The 14,797-nt window shown below is 46.7% G+C and overlaps 1 protein-coding gene across 1 annotated transcript; it reads left to right on the top strand.

Moving 5' to 3' along the window:
• The first annotated feature begins 4,828 nt into the window (after positions 1-4,828).
• OPALIN (oligodendrocytic myelin paranodal and inner loop protein) lies at positions 4,829-13,770 on the top strand. Its single transcript, XM_032432535.1, has 6 exons — positions 4,829-4,955; positions 7,319-7,354; positions 9,509-9,544; positions 10,598-10,717; positions 12,065-12,121; positions 12,982-13,770. Exons 1-6 carry the CDS (start codon positions 4,857-4,859, stop codon positions 13,156-13,158), a joined length of 525 nt encoding a protein of 174 aa, XP_032288426.1. The 5' UTR covers positions 4,829-4,856; the 3' UTR covers positions 13,159-13,770.
• The last annotated feature ends 1,027 nt before the right edge of the window (positions 13,771-14,797 follow it).

Here is a 14,797-nt window from a genome sequence, read left to right as displayed (position 1 = left end):
CACAGAATTACCTTGATGACCTGATGAAATATTTGGAATCTGGGTCATCAGCCTGGTCCAGTTCTAGTGTGATCTGGTCTGGCAGAAGCTAGAGCCTGAATCCCAGATCAGGGTGAGGGTCTGGAACTAACTTTAGCCTGTGGAGTTTCTCCAAACGGAGAAGACGAGGCTGTGCATTGATTCACTATAAAACCATTTTCCTCTAAAGTTAAGTTTCATCTTACTCATGAAACCCTCAGCCTGTTTAAATCATTTGTAAAACCCTGTTAACTAGCAAATTCACGCTGGGACTTGCCATTGATCTGGTCCATTTGATAAGTCTCAAATAATTCGTGGTATTGTTGTTTGGTTTGGGAACAAATGTTCCCTTGGCTTCAGCTCCCTTGTTTTTCAAGTTTCCTTGGTAGACTGAACTCCTGAAAAATAATCCCAAATGCCTAAAAGGTTTCTTTTTAAAAAAGAAAGACTATTTAGAGTGCTATCTATAAATATATTGTACTTTTTATTTCGCGTAATTTTACATTTCATGAAATGTTAGTTTCAAAGAGAAAGTGGAGAGGAGCTAATATGTCTGTCTAGAAAGAACTGTTTCATTAAAGAATGTGGATTTACGGATGTGTCCTGGGTTTGTATCACTAGTTTGGACAAGAGTGGTCCCCTTGGTGATCATTTCTTCTAATGCCACAAGATTTGAGGATAGAAGAAGGGGGATCTTCTCAGTGGCTTTCTCCTCTCTGGTGAGTACCTGGTGCCTGGTCCAGAACAGAGCTCCCTGTTGGACCCAGAAAGTCATGAGCAAATCTAACGATGGCTTCAAAGTCGCCCCCTTTCTTGAATCCAAACAGGCTGGAAATCTGACCACATACCTGTTGTGGACTGGTTGCTATGGTGAGGGTGCTTCATGTAGTAGACACCATCCGTTTGTCGCTCAGCACCTCTTCCTACTTGTCTCCACCTGTTCCTGTGCCTGAGGACCACCGCTGACATCTAAAACTAAAGGTCACGGCTCCTGTCAGGTGGTCCTCTCTCTCTCTGGGCTCTGGCGGCCGCTCCTCCGCGCCCCCTTCAGGCCTAGGGGTGGTAATGACACCCAGCTGGTGTAATCCTGGGTCACTGCGTTATCCCCCAAGGAGGACCTTTATAAATAGTCCTTGGAATAAGCCCTCATCAAATATAGCAAATTGAGTATCTCACGTATTTCCTGTGATACAGGCTCATTTTTAACCCAAGGACAGAGGTTCCATCTAATCGAGCACAGTCTTCTCGGGTTGACCAGTTGAGGAGACCTTAGGGTGGGTTTAGAATTTTGTGGGTCATATCAGGGAAGGGTAATAAGGAACCGTGTTTTTTAGAACACTCAGATTGGTCTTAATGCAGAACGATCTAAATGCAGAACTCTTTCTGCAACTGTTCTGTGCCACACGTGTGGAGTGTCAAGGTGTTAGGACTTTCCTTTTTGCAGTCACCAGTACTTCAAGGATGAGCCCCAATGGGACAAGGGTGTGAATGCTTGATGGATCAGTCAGGATAAGGTAGTTTATGCTGCGTCAAAAACAACCCTCAGATATCAAGAATTACATAGGAGAGGCTTATTTCTTGTTCTTACTACGTGTCCATTTCTGGCATCTGGAAGCTCTTCCACATTAGCCTTGGTCATGACGGGGATGATGATGCAGCTTCTACCTGGAGCATTGCTGATTTCTAGATCAGGCAAAGTCTCTGACAACTGCCTAGGAGTGCCATATCAATTCCACTCCCGTGTCCTTGGCCAAAGCAACACATACAGCTACTCTTAACTTCGGGTTAAGAATGAGATGAACTAGAAATATCTGCTGGACCCCACTAATGACTCTCACATGTGACATTCACAGATAGAGAAATGACCACAATCTTTCTGTGTGTTTTAACATTTTACTTCATCACTATTTCCTTACTGACAATTTAGATACAGATTTGAAAAAATCAAGAGTCAGGCCATTGGTCATTTGGCGTGGTCCAGGTTTTTAAACTGACCAGTTATTGCCTGGCAAACCACTCGTGTGATTGTACAACTTTAAATGGTGGCAAGATAAAAATGATGAGAGCATCTTCGCGTCAGTGGCCACAATCTCCCACCCACGAAAGGGCATTCTTTCTACAGTTTCTGAGAAGATAATTCCCAGGCCTAACACTGCCAGAGGAGGAGAGACCACTCATCTCACCCATTCCCTCTTCCTTGAGTGATGGTGCCATGTTCCTTTCGCAGAACAAACCACCGAGTCTCCAATGGGAAGGCGTGGTGTCCTGGGGCACATGACCCCAGCCAGACCGATCAGATCCTCTTCTTGGAATTGAAGTCTTGATCAAGGGGCGAAAGGGCTGCAATGTTTTGGAGCTCATTTTCCCTGGGGGAATATCCTGAGAAGACAGTGGAAGAGTCTCTGCTGCTGAAGCCTCAGGAGCAGCCTCACTCCACCTTCCCAGAGCCTGCTTCCCTGGCCCTCTCTTCTTTCCTTGAGCTCTACTATACCCAGCCAATAAAGCCCCCTTCTTCTTAAGTTAATCACGGCCCATTTGGATGCCTGTGACCAGAGAACCACGACTGGCCCAGACACTTGGCCAGTGCACCACTGACTAGAGGTCTTAGCAATTCTCCTAAAGGAATAACCTGCCCATTGGAGGGAGAGGTGGTGGGCAGTGGGTGTATAGCAAACAGAAGGAGTCAAGAAGGACCTCACTGGCCTTACCCCCCCCCCCATAGACAGCCTAGCCAGAGGGGGCGGGGGCCATGAACTAGAGTCCCTGGGTGCAGCTCTGGTCCAGGTGGGGGTCTATGCCCACCACGCCAAGTTAGAGGCTCACTCTGTGCCAGTTGTACTGAATTCACGAGTCTGTCGTGGTAAACCTTATTAGCCCCACTTTACAGATGGAGAGTGAGGCTGGAAGAAGTTACTTTGCTAGCCTAAGACCGTGCAGCTTCCACAATTGCAGCTGAGGCGTTCAACACGGGCCTGTCTGAACTGTGTGTCCATTACATCCAGACACCAGGACGTCAGCCGAGGCGTCGCCGTGGAGTCTTGGGAGCTGGAAGCCCCGTGAAGCACCGGCCATGTGGGTCCCGCTCGCTCCGGTATCCTCGGGCCTGGATCCCTGCGCCCACATCCATTTTTCCAGTATCACCTGCCTGAACACACAAGGCCCCTGTGCCCTCCGTGAGCCAAGCCCCAAACCCAGGAGTTAGCTTTCTTCTGCACATTTTAGTCCACTGTCAAATCTCACCGCCTTTACCTCCACAGTAAGTCACAGACCCATTCACTGTTCTCCATTTCCACTGCCCCGGTCCCCGGGCGGCCGTCACCAGCGCTCACTGGCTCGCTGCCGGCTGGGCGGCCCTTGTAATCCGGGCTTCACAGGGAAGCCAGGTGACCTGCATCCACGTCACCTAGCTCCGCTCCCACTTAGACTCCTGAAAGCCGTCCCACGGCTCGACGATGGAAATCTCGCCGTGCCCTGCCATGCTCACCCCATCTGGCCCCTAACTCACTCTGTCTTTTGTTGTTGTTGCTAAGACATTCTGTTTGTTTCCAGTGTAGTTCACATACCGTGTTACAGTAGTTTGAGTTCTACGATATAGCGATTCACCGATTCTGTACATTACTCAGTGCGCATCATAAGTGTGCTCTGAATCCCCATCACCTGTTTCACCCATCCCCCACCCCCTTCCCCTCGGGTAACCACCGGTTTGTTCTCCATAGTTAAGACTCTTGTCTCTTTTTTCCTTTTTTCGTTTGTTTTGTTTCTTAAATTCCACACATGTAACTTACTCTGTCTTACTCCTTCTGAGGTCGCTCCCCTAGTTTATGTTCCTTCAGGACCACGGGCCTCTTTCCGGGCTGTGCCTGCTTCAGCCCTGGAGCTCTGCATATGCTGTTCCCTCTGCCGGGGACCCTCTTGTCTCTCACACACATTTTAAGTGTCATCCCCCAGGGACATAGAAAGCAACTGTTTCCCAGTCACTCCGGTCACTCCGTCTGCTCCTCTCCTAGCGGGTCTCGCTTGTTCTGACTGGGGTCCACCTGTGCTTGCTGGAACATACACTCCCCAAGAGCTGGGGCCTCATTTGCCTCATCGCTAAGGCCCAGAACCATGCCCAGAAAACCACTTGACATGTAGAAAGTGCCAGAAAGATTTGTTGAATCATGAGCAATGCATTCACTTAAGTGATCAGATTTATCGGTCAGAATTCTGTTGTTTTGTCGGCATGGGACTCCAGTTCCCTCCCTGTTTTAAAGAAGCAAATTCCTAACAAAGACCTCATAAAAAATATAAAGCAGTCCCCGTCAGTGGCTTCCTCCAACTCTACAAGGGTCCCCACTCAAAATGTGAGAACAGAAAGGGGGTGAGGCTGAACTCCCCTCCAGGCAGCTCACTGACCAGGGAGCGTGTTCGCGGGGGGCTACAGCGCGGCCTCCAACACCCCTCCCGCAGCCCCCCTCTGTGTTGATGCTATTGGGGTGCTGACCCCACGGAGGCTGGGACAGCGGGCCACGCGGGAGCCGGCAGCGGGGGAGGGCGCGGCCGGCCTCAGCCTGTGGATCCCATTGCTGCTAAAGAGCTGCCGGCCACAGAAGCCACCGAGCTCTCGAGCCAGCCGTGGGTTCTTTGCTGAGATGGAGGCGTAGCTGAGGAAGGAGGCTGGAAAGTAAGAGGAGAAAAAGAAAACAAAGAGGATGGGTGATGGGGCCATCCACAGCGGCCACGAAGCAGACACCACCTCCCTGAGGGGTGGGCAGGCGACTCGGCTACTCCCCTGACCATAAATGGCTTGGCTGTCATGGAGCCACCCCTTGCCCTGTCACCCTGGCTCTCCCAGCTGGATGCTCCTACAAATGCGAGACATAGCCCACCACGCAAGCAAGAAAGGAGCTTGCCCAGGGTGGTGCTGGGAGAAGGTTCTTGGGAGGCTGTCAGCCATGGTGAGTAGGCTAGCATGTTTTCTCACCCTAACCTTCCCTTCTCGCTATAAAGAACAACTCCCAGGCATTGAAAACTCACATCTCCTCATGCAAATATGACGGTACCGTTAGTACTAGGACTTCAAGGGGCTTGGGTGGTTTTTTTTAAATATTATCTTCCTGTATGCAAAATACTAATCATTAAAACAATTCTCATCTAATATTTGCTGATCTCATCTTTTATTTTAATATTAAGGTTTTGTGTTTAAAACCCCACATACAACAAGGGCGCAAAGTAGATGTTTTGGCTAAATTCATTTCCCGTTTGAAGCAGTGGGTGGGATCCACGCCTTTATCCTCATTTGCTCAGTCTGCCTTCCGTTATGTGATCAGCAACATAGATCCTCAGAAGTTGCACTGGAAACGTTCCGATTTTCTTAGTGACTTGTGACACATGTTTGGGTGTGACTCAATCAAAGGAAGTTTGTTACGTTAGAAGAGACTTCTGGGGTTCCTTTATTAAAGAGATTATGAGAAGGAGTTGAATTCCGGCTTTGGACTTAGAAAGATCCGTGATCTAACCAGTCCCAGACCACTTACCAGCAACTGTCTTGCTCTCAGTCCCCACACCCACGACGTAGGGAGGATACGTTCCCCTTACGGGACGGTTATGCATGCGGAGTCTGACACACAGCGTCCCCTCAAGAACAGTGAGCAATTATCCTGCCTCTCCCTCCTTCCCCTCACAAATGGCAAGCTCATAATGAGGGCCACTTGGCCACTGAGATCCTCATGTGCCTTTAGAGTTGTTACGCAGAAATTACAGAGGGCTTGGACTAGCAAGCAGCGCATTATAGCAAATTCAGTGCTTGGAATGTTGCTAATCTATGCATGCAGTTCCATCCAATAAGAACTTCCCAAGTGGCTTCCTTGTGCCTTGCTCCGTGCTGGCCAGGCCATGAAGAACATGACATCGTGTGACCCCCCCGCACTGCTACACACTTAGAGCATTTTACAGTTTGGATGTTGTTCCCTTTGGGCTTCTGGGCAAAGCGAGTTAACATCATCCCTGTTTTAAGCCTGGGAAAATAGATTTGCTGCGAGGAAATGGAGACCAGAGACTTTGAGTCACTTTTCCAAGGCCACACAGTTCCTAAGTGACTGGGTCTGGACTGGAACCCAGATCAGGTGACTCCAAGCCCAGGGCTGCCTCACCCCACCCAGCGGGCTGTCTAAAGGACACGGCCTCAGAGTCTCCCCACCCAAACTGATGGGATGTTTTTCTGGCCACGAGAGCACTGGAGTGTTATTTCTACAAAATATGAATGTTTTTCTGAAATCGGCCAAAATCTTCGTCATCCAGATATTGATAAACAGCACATGCAATGGCCCACTTGCTGCTGCTCCCCCGCTTCTGCTGTCCCCCCCAAAGGGAGCTTTGTCTTGGGCCTGCTGACATCAGTACCCAGTATTCAGTGATGAGATAAGGCTCTGGGCAGCTGCGTCCCATACAGTGGCCGCCAAGTACCCTTGCAGCATCTGTGGGCTTGGCTGGTGTTAGCACAGAGGGCAGTGGTTGGGTCCCTTGAGTAAGACGCCCCGGAGCCAAGGTGGCCCAGCTATTCCTCTTGCTCTAATATTGTCCTAGAAGAGTGTTTATCTTGGTATCAGTAAAGAGCAGCCTGGACCGACTGGCCTCGGCTAGCCCAGACTGCAGGGACAGAAGGTGGGGACAGGGAGGAGGAAGGAACCACGGGAGGCTCTGCACGGGCTAACAATTCGGTGCCCCACGGAGCTCACGACCTTTCAATATTGACTCCATATTTGGGGGAGAGCTGAGGCTGGGTGCTGAGTGAGGGGAGGGTGCAGAGGGTTACCCTCTCCTCTGTTGTCCTGAGCAGCTCTGCCCGAGCCTGGAAGCTGTGTCTCAGACTCAGTACGCACAGAAGCCTTGTCCTTCTCACGCCCTCTCCCCCGGGGAGGGGGTTCAGAGCAGGTGTTCTTGTTGGAGCTTGCCCCTTGTGGCCCTTACTTCCTACCTCAAGCAGGAAGTACCAAGTACTTTTAAACTCGCACCATTCCCTCCCTCAAAGGAGCTCTGGGGGAAAACAACTTTCAGTGCTTTGCTGTATTTCTAACATGGTCTTTGCTGCCCTCTGGGTTGGGACCCATCAGGCAATCACTGGCTGGCCCCTTCATCAGGCCCTGGCTGGGCATCTGAGGAGGGCAGAGGGGCCGAGATTGGGAGCAGAGGTTGGGGTTTGACCGAGCCTGTGGAATCAGTGAATTTTTCTGTGACCCACCAGGCTGGGTGACAGTTGGTAGAGGGGTCAGGAGCCTGGCTGACCATTCTCAGAGCGTTAATGTTTCCTTCTCTCCATCAGAGTTTCTCACTGAACTTCACACTGCCGGCCAACACGGTAAGTGCTGCAGGCCCCAGTCACCGGGCAAGTGGGGCAAATGGGCACACTTGCCTGGGGGTGGGGTGAGGAGGGGCGGGCAGAGCTCCTTCACATGGACCTCATGCTGAGGGCCGAATCCCAGGTTTTCAAAGGCACTTATGAACAGTTGTGGTGTGGGGGGAGGTGCTGGGACAAATTTTTTCAATAATAAAAATTATAAATAAACATTTTGAAAGTAAAATAAAAAAGTCAATAATAAAAAAAATAAATAAAATGCAATCTGAGCAGAAAAAAAAAAAAGAAAAAAGAAAAAAAAAATCAAAACACCTAAATTCTAATCAGGAGAAAACATTGGTGTCACTCCTTCTAGTCCTGTTTGACTTTACCTTTATTTTGACTTTACATATATTTTGATGTGTTGTCTCTGTACCATTGTATTCTTACTCTACATATGATTTTATATAGATTTTATGATATGTATTTTCCATCAGCCCTTATAACCACAACTGAGGATAGTCACGTGATATTATTTCTTTAATCTTTAATCTGTTAGCCACAATTAAGAATCATTTTGTAATAAAAATAGTTATAGCTAAATCCTTGTCTGCATTTAAGGTGATTTCCTTAGTGTATGTTCTAGAAGGCGTTGCTGGGTCAACAAGAATGAACAGTGTATGGCTCTTGAGTATGGCATTTAGTTCCAAGTTAGATGGAGATTGTCAGTTGCTGAAGGCATATAGTTTCAGTCCTTTGCTGATCTTCTGTCTTCTGCTCTCACGTTGTGTTAGAGATAACACAGCCAGGCCTGTTTTCTGACCCGTAGCGTGGCTATGATTGAGCCAAGCATTTTCCTGGCCGGGTTTTTTAGTGGGTTTGGTTGTGCCAAATTTTCCTGAGAAGTTACATTGTTATTCAAAGAGAATAAATGGAATCTGCCTGGTGAGAGGATGCAGACGCCAGTGATCATTGTTGCTGTAACGCGGAGACATGGTCCTGGAGGGCAGCGGAAAGGGGCCACCTTGTGACTGACTGCCTGCCTCTGGCGCCCACTACTGGCCGCCCTGGATCTCTGTCCCTGGCCTCCCCTGGCACCCACTCTGCCCTCGGGTAGGGCCCCGCCTTCGGGATCTCCCTGTCTTGCTCTGCTCCCTGCTTCAGCCTCTGACTGTTGTCAGACTCCCCTAGCCCTCTCTGTACCTGTCAAAACCTTTTGATATGGTCCCTGCTGGAACATTCTCCCTGACTGCTTGAACTCAGCAGGTCTGTGGAGACCCCAGGTTCTGTCTTATCCTGGCTTGGCCTACCCTATGAGGGTAACTCAGAGAAGCTCGGGGCGGTGGAGGTGAGTGGGGCTGAGAGGGAAGCCCTTATGATGCTAGTCATCGCCTTTTGTAATGCCTTCTCTGTTAATAGCCCATTTCTCTGAGAACCGTCCCTTCCTCCCTTTGGACCTGTGTAGGGCAACCAACCATCCCCGTTTGTCTGGGACTGTCTGGGTTTAGCAGTGCACGTCCTATATCCTGGGCAAGTTCTCTGGATGGTTGGTAACCCTATCTGGCAGTTACATTCTATTGCATAACCCTTCCTTTTTGGGGACACCTGGTGGCTCAGTCGGTGGAGCGGCCTGCTCTCGATTTCGGCTTCCGTCATGATCTCAGGGTCCTGAGGTCGAGCCCTGGGTCAGACTCTACACTCAGCGGGGACCCTGCTTCAGGATTCTCTCTCTCCCTCTGCCCCTCCCCCTGCTCACTTGCGTGCACTCTCTCTCTCTAAAATAAATAAATGAAACTTAGGAAAAAATAAATAAATAACCTTTCCCTTTTGGTGCAGATGAACGACTGGAATGCCAGTGCCCTGGGAAGTAGGGGAGAGGTGAATACCTGGTGCAACAGAGCCTATCTGCAGGGGGGTTTGGAACCGGGGTACATATGCAAGTCGGTCTCTGCTAAGCCATACTGAACTGTCAAGGACAAAAACTGTATTGGCGTCCTGTATTTGGTCACGGAAGGCAGTGCAGCCCCGCGGTGAAGAGCATGGACCCTGGATCTACCATGTAGGGCATCTACCACTTAGGGCATTTAGGCATTATGGCTTAACCTTGGATGGGCTGTTTGTATAATGTGCACTGTGTGGTGGTGTTTTTTTAAAGATGTATGTTCTTTTCCCACACAGACTTCCTCCTCACCTGCTACAAGTGGGAAAGAAGCAGTAAGTATATCACTACATTATGGAACCTTGGTTTGGTCGCTTATAAAATGGGGATAATAATGTTCTAGCCATTTCCTACCTTAGTTTTGAGGAGTAAAGTTCAATACATGAACTGTCACCAAACACAGAATCTGGCTCAACTATTATTCTTACAACCAACTCAGCTCAAAAATGAGGGAGAGCATGCAGGAATCACAGGCAATTTTCACAAAGTGTTAAGCAGAAAAAGCTAGACATAAAAGAGTACAAACTTTTCATGTCCATCTAGGTGATATTGGAAAACAAAAACAAAACTAATCTACAGTGACGGAGTTCAGGATAGTGGTTACACATGCCATTTCTGAAAGGGAGTATGGGGCAACTTCTGGGGTCCCGGCCATGTTTTGAGTCTTCATCTGGGTGCTGGTTAGCTGTGTGGGTTCCACATGTGAAAAGTCATCCAGCTATATATTTATGATTTATATACTTTCCTGTATGTATGTTATATATGAGAGTTGAGTGTTTATAGGGATTCTGCAGGTTATCTTTGATATTTCCAGGTAATCTACAAATCTGAAAATTTAGGTGGAGACAAGCCGTTTCCACTCAGATCAAAACAAAATGGAAATTTGAAAATTAACTGCTTAATGCATATAGTGCAGGTAAATGTAAACATTCACACCAAAATGATGTGGGATATAAGTTTTTACTTTTTGCCAAACTGATAGGTTAAAATAGTATCTAATAGTTGCTATGAATTGTTTCTCAGCTTTTGCTATGTTGATGAGACATCTGTATTTCTGTTTGTAGGAATGGCCTGTTCGTACCCTTTGCCCATTTTTCTTACTGGATTGTCACCCTTTTCCTATTGATTTAAAGTATGTAAATTAAGTCCTATGACATGAATCATTTGTCATGTGTATTGCAAACATATTTTCTGCAGTATTTTATTAACCTTTTAATTTTGTATATGACACTTAGAGGTTATGCAGTTTTTGTTTTGTTTTATTTTTAATCAACTGGACTTTCCCTTTATTCTTGGAGAACCTGACTCTGCCCTTCTCTTTATGGCAGGACTGTGGGCCCTCTCTTGGATTAGCAGCAGGCATCCCGTCCCTGGTGGCCACAGCCCTGCTGCTGGCTTTACTATTTATGCTGATCCGCCGAAGAAGAAGCAGCAATGAGTCCACCGAGGTGAGTAGCAAGCTCCTTTGGGTCTGGCCGTGTTGGCAGGAATCAGTATTTCAGTGAATTGGCTTTGGACTGAGGGTGTCAGGATCCAAATCTGTTTCCTGGGGACACAATGGTGGAAGTTTCCTGCTCCTCAATTTCTATCTCAGACTCATGATACTACACTCCAGGCAGAGCCGATCTGTCACCCAACCTTCACTCTAGGAAATCCGTGGCAACAAGGCTGGTATTTGGGGTGGCAGAAAGTAGCCGTGGAGAGGGGCAGGTGTTGCCATGGCAAATGCACATCTGTACTGTGGATGTGTTCTAAAGTCAAGGACAAAAGGGCCCAAGCTTCAAAAGAGAGTGGGACAATCTCAGGAAAGGTAGGAGACAAACAAGTGCTGAGGGGTCTATGGTAGGGATAGGCCCACAAGTATGTGGCTCTGTTTATCTTTGCCCTTTTTCTACATCAGAACACACATAAGTCACAAGAGAATCTACCAACCCCACCCCTCCAAATGCTGGATTGCTCTGGAGACCAGGCTCAGAATTCAAAGGCCACCCAGACAATATCCAAGAGATTTCTCTGGTTATAATACAACTGTGTTTTGTGGACTCCAGGCTCTAATTCCCTCCTCTATGAACAATTCTGGTTTTTCTCATACCGATAAGCATTAACGCGAGAAAGACCACCTAGGCTCTAACCCTGGCCCTGCCACTTAATGATCTATGTGATCCTGAGCAGGTGACCTCACATTTTCTGTGCCTTGGTTAGTTCTTTCCAAAACAGGAGTCATAAACACTACCCTCCCTATTTTAGGAGGTTGTGAGGATGGACTGAGATCATGGTTGTAAAGATGTGTTGACAAGCTGTAAACTTTAAACATGTGAAGGTGTATTGTGGTTGGTGGTGGTGCTCTTTATTTAATTCATAGTTCCTTAACCTTCGGGGCACTTTAAAAATCATCTAGGAGGCTACCAAAAATACCAATCACCAAAACCAATTAAATTAGTATCTCTGGACGATAGAGCTGTGGCATGCAGAATTTTAAATATATACTAAAGTAGAGAGGATAGTATAATGAACCCAATTATCAAAATGTGGCCAATTTTGTTTGATCTCTACTCCTACCCACTTCTCCCCACTGTCCAATCCTGGATTATTTTCATTTACAATGGTATTTCTCATTTAAGGATTTTTTGGGGGGTAATTATTATCTGTTTGCTTACTTTGTTTTGTTTTTAAAGCTGTCTAGTGATTCTTATGTGCATGCAGGTTTAAGAACCGCTGATTTTAATCATGATCATGGGCAAATGCTGTGACCCTTCATTTCTTCTTCGTTTCTTAATTTATTTTTACCAACTTAGGAAAGTGAGAGACCATGTGAAATTTCAGAAATCTATGACAATCCCAAGATTGCTGAGGTAAGAACTCTTGGTTAAAATCACTGTATATCAATGGGGCCCCTGGGTAGCTCAGTTGGTTAAGTGTCTGACTCTTGATTTTGGCTCAGGTCGATATCAGGGTCATGAGATCGAGCCCCATGTCAGGCTCCATGCTCATCGGGGAGTCTGCCTGAGATTTTCTTTCTCCCTCTCCCCCTCCCCACTGTGCTCTCTGTCTCTCTGCCTCTCTCCCAATAAATAAATAGATCCTAACAGATTTTTTTTTTTCATGGAACTCAATAAGATACTCCTAAAATCTATATGGAAGAAGGCAGAAAAATATTTAAAAAGTAGTAATGAACAGACAGAACAAACAGAAAACAAATGGGAAGATGGTACATTTCTAAATGAACCATAAATAAACCATACCAATGACTTCATTAAATATAAATGGTCTAAATACCCCAGTTAAGAGGCAGAGATACAAAAATAAAAAAAATTTTTTTATCAGTTTGGATATAAAAACAAGATCCAACTGTATACTACCTGCAAAAACTCACTTTAAATATAAAGACACCAATAGATTAAGGTAAAAGGAATGAAAAAGGAATACCATGCTAACATTAAACAGAAGAGAGTTGAGTGGCCAGAAAAAATCTGCCAGGGCATTAAACTTGGCAATTGTAGGCCTCCTCTCATTTGTTTTCTGTCTCTCAAGAATTACATCCTTCCTTGCCTGATGTCCAGCATCTTGATAACTATTGTTTTAAATGTGTTTTTTTTTCTTTCTGACTTTTGGTTGTTTCAGGTGGGAGGGTAAATCTGGTTGTTGTTGCCCCATCTGGGCCAGAAGCAGAAGTCTTTGCTCTATTTTTTAAAAACCTGTTTATTTTCTCAAGAATCCTAGGAGGTCACCCACACATGAGAAGAATCTGATGGGAGCAGAAGGAACCCACGTATATGTGAAGACCGTAGCAGGAAGCGAGGAGCCCATGCATGACACTCACCGTCCTACTGTCGAAATGGAGAGAAGGAGGGGATTGTGGTGGCTTATGCCCAGATTGAGCCTGGAATGATGCAGTTCAGTCAAGGAACAGATCTAGAGCTGGAACAGAGCTGAAAACCCAGGGATCTGTGCTCAGAGTGAGGAGAGATACTAAGCTGCTTCTTAACCAATCCAAATTTCCTTTGCAGATCTGGAAAACTTTTGGGTTGGTTTGTCTCTGCAGGTGAAAGAGCTAAGGACTCATTCCAACACTCAGATCTTGTTGTTTAATAAGCAGTGAAGCACCAAGTGAGGTCCAGAAGGAGCCCTTTGATCCTAGTCTTGACCTATGCTTTTCTTTATGATTTTGGGAAAGGGGCTTGATTTCTGTGTGTCTTGTCTTATCATCTTTTTTCCACATCTCTTTTCTCAAAAAAACAAACAAAACAAAACAAAAAAACCATCACACCTGGTTTCCATGGGAAGGTTGGCCAGGGCTAACATTGTGCAAGTTGGGATATAAATAAAACTTAAAGGGGATGTTTGAGGGAAAGCAATTTCTTATTTCTGAACATCTCAAGGAAGAAATCATGTGGAGTCATACGTTCCCTGACCACAGGGGTAGCACATAGCTGGATCATTCATTGCTCCCATTTGTGTTTGTGATCAGAGAGTACATAAAGAAGGTGATTCTACAATACACTCTGTGTGTGTGTGTGTGTGTGTGTGTGTGTGTGTAGGGTAAATACGGTAGAGTAGTGAAGGCAAGGGTTGTTCCAAGAGATTATTAGAAAGGAAGGCTATAACCATTTTGTGGGAGTGGAGAAAAAGGCCTCCACTGCACTCTCCAGGGAGAGAGAGTGAGAAGACTCAAAGTGGATGAACACAGGACCAGAGGGGTGGCCTAAGTAGCAATTTGCTTGCCATCTGAGGAAAGTCTGTGAACAGCATCAGCTGGCTCAGGTCAGGCCTTCACCAGGGCTTCTGTGAGGAGGCTTCCAGGAGTCCTGGTTCCCTCATGCAGGGAGGGCCACTGATGGGGAACAAGCAGAGTCTCCTAGTGGGAGAACCTGGGTCCATAGCATCTCAGGATCCATCTACCAACTCCGCTTTGATAGGCCGTGGAGGCGTTTCTTTCTCACACAGGGCCTCTGATTGCTCAGAAACAAGTCCCCTCTTCTTCAAACAACTAAGAACAAGTTCTACAAACTCAATTACTGCCACCTGCCAACATGTGCTTTCAAGGCTGCCTCCCTTACCCTGGGTGTCCTAAGATGAAAAGACCAAGAGAGAGCATCTCCCTGAGAGAGAAAGGGCCACTAAGATCCAGAGAGAGACTCAGAGATAGAAAACAGGGGAGATATTCCTTTGGCATTTAGGAAATTGTACTTCTGAGTGAAAGCAGTGGGAATACATCCTGTGTGTGGCCTTGTGCTGGGACGCCTAGGGAACAGCTCCATGATGACAGAGAAGCAGACTATGACCTGAGCAGAGTGGGTCTAGAGTTAGTACCCCATCCTCCAAAAGCTCCAGAAGGGACCTAGAACCCCCTCCAGAATCTCTGATCTTCTAGTTAAATCTGTTTCTCTCCTCAAGATAAGTCTTCAACTCTTCGTTTTCATTTTGTTACATTTTTGTTTAGAATATTTTTATAGTATTTGAGTGAAAAAGAAGACTCCACCATCTCTTGTTTCCTCCTATTTTTATTGCAAATGTACAGTATCTCAGCT

Source organism: Phoca vitulina, unplaced genomic scaffold, assembly GCF_004348235.1.
Source record: "Phoca vitulina isolate PV1807 unplaced genomic scaffold, GSC_HSeal_1.0 scaffold48, whole genome shotgun sequence".
Lineage (NCBI taxonomy): Eukaryota > Metazoa > Chordata > Mammalia > Carnivora > Phocidae > Phoca > Phoca vitulina.
The sequence above is the reverse complement of the archived record's forward strand: the minus strand, read 5'-3'. Positions and strand labels throughout refer to the sequence as shown.

Coding starts and splice junctions, on each gene's coding strand:
- OPALIN (XM_032432535.1), top strand. CDS start 4,857: ATGCTCCTACAAATGCGAGACATAGCCCACCACGCAAGCAAGAAAGGA. Junction 7,355..9,508: donor TCACACTGCCGGCCAACACG/GTAAGTGCTGCA, acceptor TTTCCCACACAG/ACTTCCTCCTCACCTGCTAC. Junction 9,545..10,597: donor CTACAAGTGGGAAAGAAGCA/GTAAGTATATCA, acceptor TCTTTATGGCAG/GACTGTGGGCCCTCTCTTGG.